This window comes from Macaca mulatta, chromosome 3, assembly GCF_049350105.2.
Source record: "Macaca mulatta isolate MMU2019108-1 chromosome 3, T2T-MMU8v2.0, whole genome shotgun sequence".
NCBI lineage: Eukaryota > Metazoa > Chordata > Mammalia > Primates > Cercopithecidae > Macaca > Macaca mulatta.
The window spans coordinates 4,426,074-4,438,845 of NC_133408.1; the positions used below are offsets into that span (position 1 = coordinate 4,426,074).

At 58.2% G+C, this 12,772-nt stretch overlaps 1 protein-coding gene across 28 annotated transcripts in view; it reads left to right on the plus strand.

Annotated features, from left to right (window-relative positions):
* Positions 1–11,106, plus strand: part of CBS (cystathionine beta-synthase) — a 28,879-nt gene extending 17,773 nt beyond the window's left edge. For 7 of the 28 annotated variants that reach the window (XM_077995561.1, XM_028845299.2, XM_015132809.3 and 4 more), the window contains 6 exons: positions 206–311; positions 1,514–1,591; positions 1,798–1,932; positions 2,506–2,614; positions 6,963–7,047; positions 10,301–11,106. In XM_077995561.1, coding sequence (XP_077851687.1) covers positions 206–311; positions 1,514–1,591; positions 1,798–1,932; positions 2,506–2,614; positions 6,963–7,047; positions 10,301–10,404 — 617 coding nt within the window. In that variant the 3' untranslated portion in view covers positions 10,405–11,106. The other 21 variants (XM_015132804.3, XM_015132803.3, XM_077995553.1 and 18 more) reach the window with 10 other exon arrangements.
* The last annotated feature ends 1,666 nt before the right edge of the window (positions 11,107–12,772 follow it).

Here is a 12,772-nt window from a genome sequence, read left to right on the forward strand (position 1 = left end):
GCCTCTCTCCCCGAGGCAGCCCCTCTTGACGGATCCTTCGGAGCGTGTCTGACATGCTCCCATGCATGCAGGTGCATGATTCATGCACCCGCGTGCACCCACGTGCACTCACCCCGGCGCGTCTGACTCGTGTGCACAATTCATGCACATGCGTGCACCCACACGCACGCACCTTGGTGCGTCCGACTCATGGCCCTCTCTGCAGGTGGCAGTGCTGGCAGCACAATGGCGGTGGCCGTGAAGGCTGCGCAGGAGCTGCAGGAGGGCCAGCGCTGCGTGGTCATTCTGCCCGACTCGGTGCGAAACTACATGTAAGACATGGCTTCCCTCCCAGGTCCCTGCTCCTCTCTGTCCTGCCACCCTTCCCTGGATGCCTCACCTGAGAGCCGGCAGCCAGAGCTGGGAGGGGAGGAAGCCAGCAGGGCCCTGTGAGCACTGCCTCCTCTCTCCTGCCCGGGTGACCTCATGCTGTTGGGCTTCCCAGCCCCTTAATGCTGTGAAAATCAATGCACGTTCACAGGGACAGCCCTGATGGGAGGGGCATGGAAGGCCGTGGTTCCCTCTCTGTCCCTCCTGTCCGTCCCTCTCTGGTGTCTGACCCCTCACTGCTCTGGGGTGCGTGAGCTCCAAGGGGTAGCCCTGGCCACATGGACTGACGTCCTCTTGGGCCGGGCCCTGTGCCACCTCCTATCCACCCTGACTCCCTCTGCTGCTTCCCCCAAACTCCAGGCTGGGACCGAGTGCTGCCCGGGTGGCAAGAGCCCTGCTGCCCAGGTGGCAAGAGCCCTGCTGCCCTTGTGGCAAGAGCCCTGCTGCCCAGGTGGCCCCCTAGGACGTGCTGTGACTGTTTTGCCCAGAGGCCCCTCGGGCAGTAATGCCACAGACCTCACTGGTCACCGGGCAGCCGGGCTGAGACTGGGGCTGCTCTGCACCTGCTCTCTGGGGGTGGCACCAGGGCGGGTGTCTAGAGACCCCCATGCCCTGCCCCCTGCACCTGAAGGGTTTCCTCCATGGCCTGCAAGCTGCAGGGGCTACACAGCTCCCGAGAGCTCAGCTGCCCTTGGGGGGCCCAGGCCTGGCTGGTGGGTGCCCCCGGTTGGGTTCCCCGGTGTGGGGTGATTCACATCTGGTGCCCAGGGCCAAGTTGCCCTGTTCAGGGCTCCTGCCCACCCCCATCAGTGCAAGAACACCATCTCCCCACACGCTTGGCCAGCTTGCCATGCGTGCCCGTGCGTGTGTGAGTGTGCGAGGGGCAAGCATGAGAGGACGTGTTTGTTTGAATGCCTGAGCGATGGCTGTGTGCATGCTCACACATGCTCACACACGCTTGTTGGCCATGGGGGGCAGAAAGTCCAGCCCACAGGCTTCCCCCTGGGACCTCCAGCCAGCACCTGGGGGTCTCTGCTGCACCAGTGAGGTCCAGGAGAGGGGCTGGGCAGGCAGTGCTGCCCCTCAGCATGGGTGGAGGCCCAGTGGGGCCCTGTGGGGCCCTGGTGACTCCCCCATTCCGCAGGACCAAGTTCCTGAGCGACAGGTGGATGCTGCAGAAGGGCTTTCTGAAGGAGGAGGACCTCATGGAGAAGAAGCCCTGGTAAGACTGCTTGGCCAGAGACCCACTGCCTGTGCTAGCCTGCCCAGTGTGACAGGCCAGAGAGCGGTCTCCATGGCCTGCACTGGCCCTGCCCAGTGTGACAGGCAGGAGAGCGGTCCCCGTGGCCTCCTGCTGAGGTGCTGCCCGGTGGGGGTACAGGAGCGTGTGTCCGTATCCTGACCCCCCCGCCTGCCCTCTTCCCTCAGGTGGTGGCATCTCCGTGTTCAGGAGCTGAGCCTGTCAGCCCCACTGACCGTGCTGCCGACCGTCTCCTGTGAGCACACCATTGAGATCCTCCGGGAGAAGGGCTTCGACCAGGCGCCCGTGGTGGACGAGGCGGGGTCAGTCTCAGTCCCTGCCCAGAGCTCAGTCCCGGGTTCTGTCTGTCCAGCTCCACCATGTCAGTGTCCCCGGACAGGGCAGCCGTGCAGACCCCGCAGCTCAGCCAACAGGCCTGCCTGGGCCGCCTCATGCGGATGTTCAGGGTGTTGGAGGCCCCCTGTCAGTCCCTGAGCAGCCTGGGGCAGGGCTGCCGTGCTCACTCCTCAGACCTCGGCCCACCCACCCTTTGTGTGTGTGCAGCCCATCCTGGGCCCACCTCGGGGGCAAGGGAGAGATATCCTTGACATGTCTGACAGCAGAAGGCCTGGGCACACATGCCCAGTGACCACTGAGAGCCCCATGTCGTGGAAACCTGACGGCTGGTCACCCTCGACCCTGGCTGAAAGGGTCCAAGGACTCTTGGTTTCTTTCTCCCCGTCAGGGCCCGGCCTGGTTCCTGCCGTGTGTGGGCTCATGGCAGAGACTTCCATGTGTGGCCAGAGAGTGCTCCTCCCGGGGCAGCTGAGGGTGTGCCCCGCCGTCCTGGGAGGCGTGAGGTGCCAGCGCTGACCCCTGCCTGCCCCCCCCAACAGGGTGATCCTGGGAATGGTGACGCTTGGGAACATGCTGTCGTCCCTGCTTGCCGGGAAGGTGCAGCCATCAGACCAAGTTGGCAAAGTCATCTACACGCAGTTCAAACAGGTACTCAGTCACCTACGGGCAGTTCAAACAGGTACTCAGTCACCTACGGGCAGTTCAAACAGGTACGCAGGTGCTTCGGGACGGCAGAGGGTGCCCGAGTCCCCCCGGCCTCGAAGGCAGGATGCGGCACTTCCCGTGTGGGGGTGCTGGGTCCTCGACCCTCCACATCACTTAGGCCGAAGCTGGCTGCACCCCTCAAACCATGAAGCTGAGAAGCACCCACTTTACAGGTGCAGCAGCCGGAGAGGAGGCTCTCATCAGTGCAGGCGCATCCGTACCAGCCGTGTCTTAGGGACTTGAGGAGGTCGTTTGCTCTGAGACGTTGTCCCCGGCACCATGTGGCATCTGCCGGGATCTTTCTCATGCCCAGCCTCATTTGCCTGTGCATGCATTTGGTTATCCAACAAGAGCTAGAACATTCTGAGAGAAGCCCATGGTGGCTCCTTGCCGGGCTGGTTAGACCCCATGCTTGTCCTGAGACACCCACCCTCTGCTGTTCTGAGGGTGGCCCAGGCAAGTTCGTGTGACTTTCCACATGCATCCCCTGGGACACGGAGGTGTGGCTCTTGACGCTGGAAAGGGTAAGGGTTCTGCCCAAACGTAGGAGCGAAGTTGACTTTTTTTTTTTGAGACGGAGTCTCGCTCTGTCGCCCAGGCTGGAGTGCAGTGGCACCATTTCGGCTCGCTGCAAGCTCCGCATCCCGGGTTCACACCATTCTCCTGCCTCAGCCTCCCCAGTAGCTGGCACTACAGGCGCCTGCCACCACGCCCGGCTAATTTTTTGTATTTTTTTGTTTGTTTGTTTTTTCTTGAGATGGAGTCTCTGTCACCCAGGCTGGAGTGCAGTGGCGAAATCTCGGCTCACTGCAAGCTCTGCCTCCTGGGTTCACGCCATTCTCCCGCCTCAGCCTCCTGAGTAGCTGAGACTACGGGTGCCCACCACGACGCCTGGCTAATTTTTTTTTTTTTTTTTTTTGTATTTTTAGTAGAGATGGGGTTTCACTGTGTTAGCCAGGATGGTCTCAATCTCCTGACCTTGTGATCCGCCCGCCTCTGCCTCCCAAAGTGCTGGGATTACAGGCGTGAGCCACCGCGTCCGGCGCACATTTGACTTCTTTCCCATCTCATACACACACCTGAAACGTCACCCGAATCCACGCATTTCTCACATTCAGCTGCCACCGCCTCCCGAGTGGGCCTTGCAGGACCCCCATCACGTCTCCTCTCCACAGAAAACTTGCGGGGCCGTGACCCCCCCTGCCAAGCCCACTGGGGGCAAAGCCCCCATGCCCACCTAGAGGGTGTTCCTTCCCGGCTTCGTGCTGGCTGTCCCGGCCCCAGAGCACCTGTGCTGCGAGGGTGCTTCCTGTGCTTTCTGGAGCCGCCATCGCCTCCCGCTCTGTGGGGAGCTCCTGGAGACTGTCCAGCCCCTGGTGATCACCGAGTGGGGTCATGGTGCCCAGCACCACGTGAGAGCACTACCCACCAGTGCTAGAAGTTTCTCTCCTTCCTCCCCACTCTCCCTTCCATTCTTGACTGCGGTATTATAGGATACAATGAACATATTTAATACACACAGCTTAGTGATTTGTTTTTTGTTTTTGTTTTTTTTTTTGAGACGGAGTCTGGCTCTGTCACCCAGGCTGGAGTGCAGTGGCGCAATCTCTGCTCACTGCAACCTCCGCCTCCCGGGTTCAAGCGATTCTCCTGCCTCAGCCTCCCGTGTAGCTGAGATTACAGGCATGTGCCACCATGCCCAGCCAATTTTTGTATTTTTAGTAGAGACAGAGTTTTACCATGTTGGCCAGGCGGGTCTTGAACTCCTGACCTCGTGATCCACCCACCTCAGGCTACCGAAGTGCTGCGATTACAGGCATGAGCCACCGTGCCTGGCCTAGCTTAGTGATTTTGACATAAATATATACCCACAATGCTGTCACCCGTGACACATCTGTTGTCCCCAAAGGCTTCTTGTGCCCCCTTGAGTCCCCACCCCACCCCCAGGTAGCCACCCCAGGCTGGGGGTCCACCTCAGCCACACCCTCCAGGGCTGTGTGGGTGAAGACGCCTAGGGGGTGCTCACCGTTTCTACCTCCTTCCCACAGACCTGGTGGTCATCCTGCGACCCGCTGCACAATGTCGCATGCCTGTCTGCCCCTCTCCGTGCTGAGTCCTGAGTTCTATTCCATGGTGTCTGTGGCCTTTGGTATTGATTCTCGGGCTGCGCTCCGGCCCCTGCACAAATGGGACAGATTAGGTGCCCTTGCCTGGCGAGGTGCTGAGCCGGCTCTCTGGTGGTTGCATTGAGACTCTCTGGTTGGTGCTTTGGTTTTCTGACTTTGATCTTCAAGCTGGCAGGATCTGAGACAGCTAAAGGGCAGGGCTGGTGGCCGCTGGCCTCATGCCCAAGGGCGTGGGGGTTCGGAGGCTTGGTCATCATCCAGTGATGCCCGGGCACAGCTGAGCTCCCAGCCGCACTTGCCCTGCTTGCCCCACTGGGCTCTAGCAGACCTGCCGCCAAGGCCTGAGGCTCTCACCATGGCCCACACGAGGGGCCTGGCCAGCCGGGACAGAGCACCTCTGGGGCCTCCCTGTGTCCCACTCTGCTCCGGACCCCAAGGGGAAGGGATGCGGGGATAGGATGGCCTTCAGCAGGAGTAGAAGCTACCTCGTTTCAGACCCTGTCCCAACGCAAAGGCCGGGCACCACCACAGAAAACAGTGGCTCCCATCCCCTGGGCACATGTTCTACCCGGCGCTGGCCCTTCCTGTGGTCCCCAGGCCGAGGGTCTGTCCCACAGTGAGGGGGGCGGGGCAGGTCCCGGCCTTCACGGCTCCCCAGGGTGTTACTCCTGGTTCTTTTGTCGGACGGGAAAACGCTGCCTCCTTGGTCTTCCGACACATGCAGGGTCTGCCTTCGTAAGAACGCGCGCCGGGGGGTTGGGCTTTCCATAAATCACACTCTTGCTTCTGGATGCACGGGGCACCAGCGTGGGGCACATCGCGGTGCTTTGCCTCCTGAGCATTCGGTACAGGGTCAGGCAGTGCCCCCTCCGAGCCCCGGGAGCTCACGGCTTACCTGGGGAGCCGCCTCTACTGCCAGGTCGAAACGGGAAGGACACCTGCCGCGCAGACCTGAGGGTGGTTCAGTGTGAGGTGCGCCCCACCTCTGGGTTTGCCTGCCCGTTGCTGATAAGCAAGTGTCCTCACTGTGTCCCAGGAGAGGCTTGTGCAGCCCTGGTGGCATTTCCCCAGGAAATCGATGGCAGCGAAGGCCACAGTGAGTGGAGGTTTGAGCTCCCCTCAGATGGGAGTCACAGGACCCTCCAGAGGAACGCTCGTACCCTAAAACGCCCCTGCACTCCGGCTGTTCAGCCCACCCCCGACCCCGGAGTCCACGGCTCTTTTTTACTAGTTTTGCCTTAAATAGGACATCATAGGGTTGGAATCATACAGCACAGAGCCCTCTCACACTGGCTTTTTGACGTAACAGTGCATTCGAGGCCTCTCCACGTCCCTTCCTGTTTTATATTTCCCCTCAAGACTGAGTCTCGCTCTGCCGCCCAGGCTGGAGTTGAGTGGCGTGATCATGGCTCACTGCAGCCTTGAACTCCCAGGCTCAATCAATGCACCTGCCTCAGCCTCCAAGTGGCCGGGACTACAGGCACACGCCACCGTGCTTGGCTAGGTTTTTGTATTTTTGATGAGGTCTTGCTATGTTGTCCAGGCTGGTTTCAAACTCCTGGGCTCAAGCTATCCTCCTGCCTTGGGCTCCCAAGGTGCTGGGATTATAGGCAACAGCCACCACTCCCAGCCCCTTTCTTAATTTGATAGTTCCTCAAAGGGTATTTTTTATTTTATTATTTTATTTTATTTTATTTCATTTCATTTTATTTTATTTTATTTTATTTTATTTTAATTTTATTTTTTTGAGACTGAGTCACCCTCTGTTGCCCAGGCTGGAGTGCAGTGGCCGGATCTCAGCTCACTGTAACCTCTGCCTCCCAGGTTCAAGCGATTCTCCTGCCTCAGCCTCCTGAGTAGCTGGGATTGCAGGCACTCACCACCACGCCCTGTTAATTTTTGTATTTTTAATAGAGACAGGGTTTCACCATGTTGGCCGGGCTGGTCTCGAACTCGTGACCTCAAGTGATCTGCCCTCCTCGGCCTCCCAAAGTGCTGGGATTACAGGTGTGAGCCGTCGTGCCTGGCCTCCTCAAAGGGTCTTTCTCAGTGTGTCCTGTCACCCTCTGATTCCTAGGTTAGGATCCTTTTGCACGATGCTTTCCTGTCACCCGTGTTCCTTTTCCTGGGACCGGTGGGGCCCACTGACTGCGCTTCCCTTGCAGATCCGCCTGACGGACACGCTGGGCAGGCTCTCGCACATCCTGGAGATGGACCACTTCGCCCTGGTGGTGCACGAGCAGATCCAGTGTGAGTGGAGACCTGCTCTGTGCATGGGATTCTCACTGGGGTCAGGCCACCAAGCCTGGCCTCTGCCATGGGCAGCAGCTGGGCCCCCATCCCCCGCGGGGTGTTAGGGGAGTGGGTGGTGCCGACCTTCAGTGACACCCAGTCTTTATGCCCAGGCCTCCCACATGCCCCCGGCTGGTGGGCTGCACCTGTGATTCCTGCAGGGACCCCTCAGGCCACACAGGGTAGGGCCCTTTGCCTCCTGGGAGGCCAGCAGTCTTGGGGACTCTCAGGGACAAGCCCAGAAACATCTGGAAGGGTTTCAAGTCCTGACCCTGGCCATGTCCTGCAGCCCTGGAGAGGCAGGTGTTTGCCCCAACAGCCTCGTGGCCTTCGGGGGGCTGCTCTGAACGGAAACCCCCACGTGGGTCTCAGAGGAGCCACTCGTGGGCTGTCCTCGGAGCCCTGCTCCCAGCGAGCTCGTGAGGTTTGGCGACTCCTGAGCACATCCCCGGGCGTCCCCACAGGCCAGGAGAGTCGCTTGCAGGTTTTGGGTTATAGATGGCAGCCCTCGGCCCAGGGCCCACAGGAAGAGTTGGGAGGGGGCCTGGAGCCTGGACCCTGCCCACCCACCAGGCCTGTGTGCAGTGGGTGAGCACTGGGCGGCTGAGGCTGGTCCGTGAGGGCCCCGAGTCTAACCCCATCTCCCATCCTTGGCTCTGTAGCGCGGGACCAGGCCTGGGCAGGTGTGGTGGGGGGGCCTGCAGGTAGGTAACACCCACCCCTCAGAATGGCTCTCAGGCTCAGAATCACAGCCTCCCCATGGCAAATGAAGGCTTTCCAGGGCCCTGGACCCACCCCCGAGCTTGGGTAGGAGGGTTCCCCTCTTCATCTCACATTTACTTGTGTTTGAACATCTCAGAAAAAAAAAAAAAAAAAAGATGCAAATGCCAATGTCAGGGTCCCCAACTCAAGTCTTCCTGGAGCATGTCCACGCTTGTCACCACTGCCTGTGGCTGCTTTCGAGCAGGTCAGGGCTGTGTGGTCACAACAGATATGGCACAGCCCCCAAGACCTAACATACCACCACCTGGCCGTCGTCGGAAAGCCCACCCGCCAGCCCTGGTTCACTGCCTCAGGGCCACAGAAGCCTGCGGCACTCAGGGCTCCCTTCTCTAACACTGTCACTGTGCCTCAGTGTCCCCGAAACGCAAGGAGCTGATCTCATCTGGGTTCCCTGGTTTTCCTGGGGCGCTAAGTAGGGACCTCTGCCTACAGATAGGAGTGACAGCCGTGGCAGAGTGGGGATGGGCTCCGAGGGCTCTGCCTTGATGTTCCTTACCCCCACCCTGCTCACCCCTCTGTGCCTCATGACAGCTGGCATAGGGTCCTGCGGAGACGGAGACGCAGGACCGAGAGGATGTGTGGGGAGGGGAGAGAGGGAGGGAATGAGATCTGTGTTAAGGAACTGGCTCATGAGATCACAGAAGCTGACAGACCCTGAGATCTGCAGGGTGAGGCGGCAAGCTGGAGACTGGAGAGCCAGCGGTTCAAGCCCCGAGGCAGGAAATTCCACCTTTGGTTCTATTCAGGCCTCAGCTGCTTGGGTGAGGCCCTCCACAGTAGCACGCGTGTTGACTCTTGTGCTAATCGAGAAATCCCCTCACACACACCCAGAATGATGTGTGACCAATGCCTGGGCTCCCCACGGCCCCGTTAATCTGTATTCAAATTAACCATCATGGGAACCTGGGCCAGCATTAACACCGAGCCCACGCTTGCCAGGAGAAGGCAGTAGGGGTGAAGACAGAATCAGGCCAGAGATGGGAGCTGTGTGCTGCCCGTGGTGGCAAGGGGTTTTTGTCTGTTTTTAGAGACAGGGTCTTGCTCTGTTGCCCAGACTGGAGTGCAGTGGTGCCATCACAGCTCGCTGCAGGCTCGACTTCCTGTGCTTAACTGATCCTTCTGCCTCAGTCTCCCAAGTAGCCGAGACCACAAGCATATGCCACCATGCTCAACTAATTTATTTTAAAAAATATTCTGGCCGGGCGCAGTGGCTCAAGCCTGTAATCCCAGCACTTTGGGAGGCCGAGGTGGGCGGATCATGAGGTCAGGAAATCGAGACCATCCTGGCTAACACAGTGAAACCCCGTCTCTACTAAAAATACAAAAAACTAGCCGGGCGAGGTGGCGGGCGCCTGTAGTCCCAGCTACTCGGGAGGCTGAGGCAGGAGAATGGCGTGAACCCGGGAGGCGGAGCTTGCAGTGAGCGGAGATCACGCCACTGCACTCCAGCCTGGGCGACACAGTGAGACTCCGTTTCAAAAAAAAAAAAAAAAAAATATTCTGTAGAGATGGGGGTCTCGATATGTTGCCTAGGCTGGTCCCAGACTTCTGGGCTTAAATGATCCTCCCACCTTGGCCTTTCACAGCGCTGGGATCACAGGTGTGAGCCACTGTGCCGGCCTTGTGAGCAGGCTTGAATTTCAGGCTCACACCAGCTCTGAAGTCCTGAGCACCTCAGGAGCCTTATGGTGGGCCGGGGAAGGGTGCGTCCTGACATGCACTGGGTGGAGCCTGGCCTGGGGCTCAGGGAACTCATGGGGTGGAGGGGCTGGGTAGAGCCTGGCCTGGGGCCTAGGGGACTCATACAGTGGGTGGAGCCTGGCCTGGAGCCCAGGGGGCTCATGCGGTGGGTGGAGCCTGGCCTGGGGCCCAGGGGACTCATGCGGTGGGTGGAGCCTGGCCTGGGGCCCATGAGACTCATGGGGTGGGGGTAGAGCCTGGCCTGGGACCCCATGGGGCTCATATCAGAAGAGGCTTGGCCAGGCCCAGTGGCTCAAGCCTGTGATCCCAGCACTTTGGGAGGCTGAGGCAGGTGGATCACTTGAGGTCAGGAGTCCGAGGCCAGCCTGGCCAGTATGGCAAAACCCCATCTCTACTAAAAATACAAAAATTAGCTGGGTGTGGTGATGTGCACCTGAAGTCCCAGCTCCTTGGGAGTCTGAGGCACGAGAATCACTTGAACCCAGGAGGTGGAGGTTGCAGTGAGCCAAGACTGCACCACTGCACTCCAGCCTGGGTGACAGTGAGGCTCTGTCTCGGGGAAAAAAAAAAAAAAACCACAGCCTTGGCTGCTGGGCTCCAGCAGGCCGCCCTGGGGCCCCCACGGTGCACAGGTAGGTCCCCTAGGCCCCCAGGAGCCTCCTGCCCCGCAGCAGCCCGCCCAGCCTCCCGCGGCACCTGCAGACGTGCTGCCTCGTTCTCCCCTCAGACCACAGCACTGGGAAGTCCAGTCAGCGGCAGATGGTGTTCGGGGTGGTCACCGCCATTGACTTGCTGAACTTCGTGGCCGCCCAGGAGCGGGACCAGAAGTGAAGTCTGGAGCGCTGGGCACTGTGGAGCGGCCCCACCACCCTGGCCCGCTTCTCCTTTGCTTTCCTGAGCCCTAAACACACATGGGATTGGTAACTGCCTCGCCTGGTACCCGTTATCCCTGCAGACGGCAAGGAGCATCCGTCTCCTCTCATTAACACATGGCTTCCTAAATGGCCCTATTTACGGCCTGTGAGATGAAATGCGCTTTTCTCTAATGTAACTTCCTCTTAGGATGTTTCACTAAGGAAATACTGAGAGAGAAGTCGGCCAGGTAGGAAGAACACAAGCAATGACTGGGCAGAGTGGATTAAAGGCAAAAGAGAGAAGAGTCCAGGACGGGGACAGGGAAGCGGGCAGGGAGAAGCCCGGGTGGCTGGGCATCCTCCACGGGTAGCACCGTCTGCTCGGGACTGAGCTGGTGGGAGCAGTTTGTGTGTTTGGGGTTTTTTAATCGAGGTGAAATTCAACTTACCTAAAAATCAGTCACCTTAAAGTAAATGATCAGCGGCATTTAGTACATCCAGAAAGTTGTGTAGACACCACCTCTGTCACGTTCCGGAACATTCTCTCATCACCGCAGGAAGCAATCATTTCCCCTCCCGTCTTCCTCCTCCCCTGGCAACTGCTAATCGCCTTTCTGTCTCTATTGTCTAAAATAGGTTCTCCCTGTTCTGGACGTTTCATATAAATGGAATCACACAATCGTGGCCTCGTGTCTTATTTCACTTTGCATAGTATTTTCACCCATGTCAGAACACGTGTACTTGGTTTCTTTTTGTGACCGAATAAGCAGCTATCTCGTGGATAGAGCACATTTTGGTTCCTCATTTGTCGGACTTGGGTTGTTTCTGCTTTTCAGCCCTTGTGAGTAATCTGTTGTGCACATTCAGGGCTATTTTGGACACCTCTTTTCATTTTTCTTGGGTGTGTACCCAGGAGTGGCATTACTGGGTAATGTGGTAACTCCACGTTTAATTTTTATTTTTTTATTTTTTTATTTTTGGAGACAGAGTCTGGCTCTGTCACCCAGGCTGGAGTGCAATCTCGGCTCACTGCAACTTCCGCCTCCCAGGTTCATGCCATTCTCCTGCCTCAGCCTCCGGAGTAGCTGGGACTACAGGTGCCCGCCACCACACCTGGCTAATTTTTGTATTTTGTAGATATGGGGTTTCACCATGTTGGCCAGGATGCTCTCGATCTCCTGACCTCGTGATCCACCCGCCTCGGCCTCCCAAAGTACTGGGATGACAGGCGTGAGCCACTGCACCTGGACTTTATTTTTTGAGATGGAGTCTCACTGTGTCGCCAGGCTGGAGTGCAATGGCACAATCTCAGCTCACTGCAACCTCCGCTTCCTGGGTTCAAGCAATTCTCCTGCCTTAGCCTCCCAAGTAGCTGGTATTACAGGCATGCACCACTCTGCCTGGCTAATTTTTATATTTTGTAGAGATGGGGTTTCACCATGTTGGCCAAGCTGGTCTCGAACTCCTGACCTCAGGTGATCTGCCTGCCTGGGCCTCCCAAAGTGCTGGGATGACAGGCGTGCACCCCCATGCCCGGCCTCCATGTTTTTTTTTGAGGAACCATCAAGCTGTGTTCCACAGCGGTCTCACCCATTTCCATTCTCACCAACAGTGCACGAGGGTTCCAGTTTCTCCAGGTCCTTATCAACACTTGTTATTTTCTTGTTTTAAATTATTATAGCCATGCTAGTGTGTATCAAGAGGTGTCTCATTGAGGAGAGAAGCCATTTCTCTTACTGTCTCCTGTCTCTGAGGAGGAGGAGGAAGTAAAAGTTGAAAAACAACAGGAATGAAGTCCGTGGCAAGACCAGCTGGTGCCACTGATGACCAGGCCTGAGGTTAAAAGGTTAACCCCCACTCTAACCACATGTGCTCTCAATCTAGCATCACCCTTTCACGTGGAACCTCTTAGCGCTGTAAGCCCTTAAAGGGGCCAGGAACTCTCTTCAGGGAGCTCAGTTCTTAAGTTGCGAGTCTGCTGACGCTCCCGGCCAAACGAAAAACCTCTTCCTTCTTTAATCCGGTGTCTGAGGAGTTTTGTCTGCGGCTCGTCCTGCTACATTTCTTGGTTCCCTGACCGGGAAGCGAGGTGATTAACAGACAGTCGAGGCAGCCCCTTAGGTCGCTTAGGCCTGCCCTGTGGAACATCCCTGTGGGGCCTCAGGCCAGCTGGAGCCACGCGGATCCTGAGAGCGCTCCCGGGTAGGCATTTGCCCCGGTGGAACGTCTCGTCAGAGCAGTGCACAGCAGACACCCGCGGAGAATCCACGCAGAGGCTGAACACCGGGAAGGAACCGGCACTTTAAGTCCGGACATCTGAAACTCGGTAAGACTGGTCTTGGGAA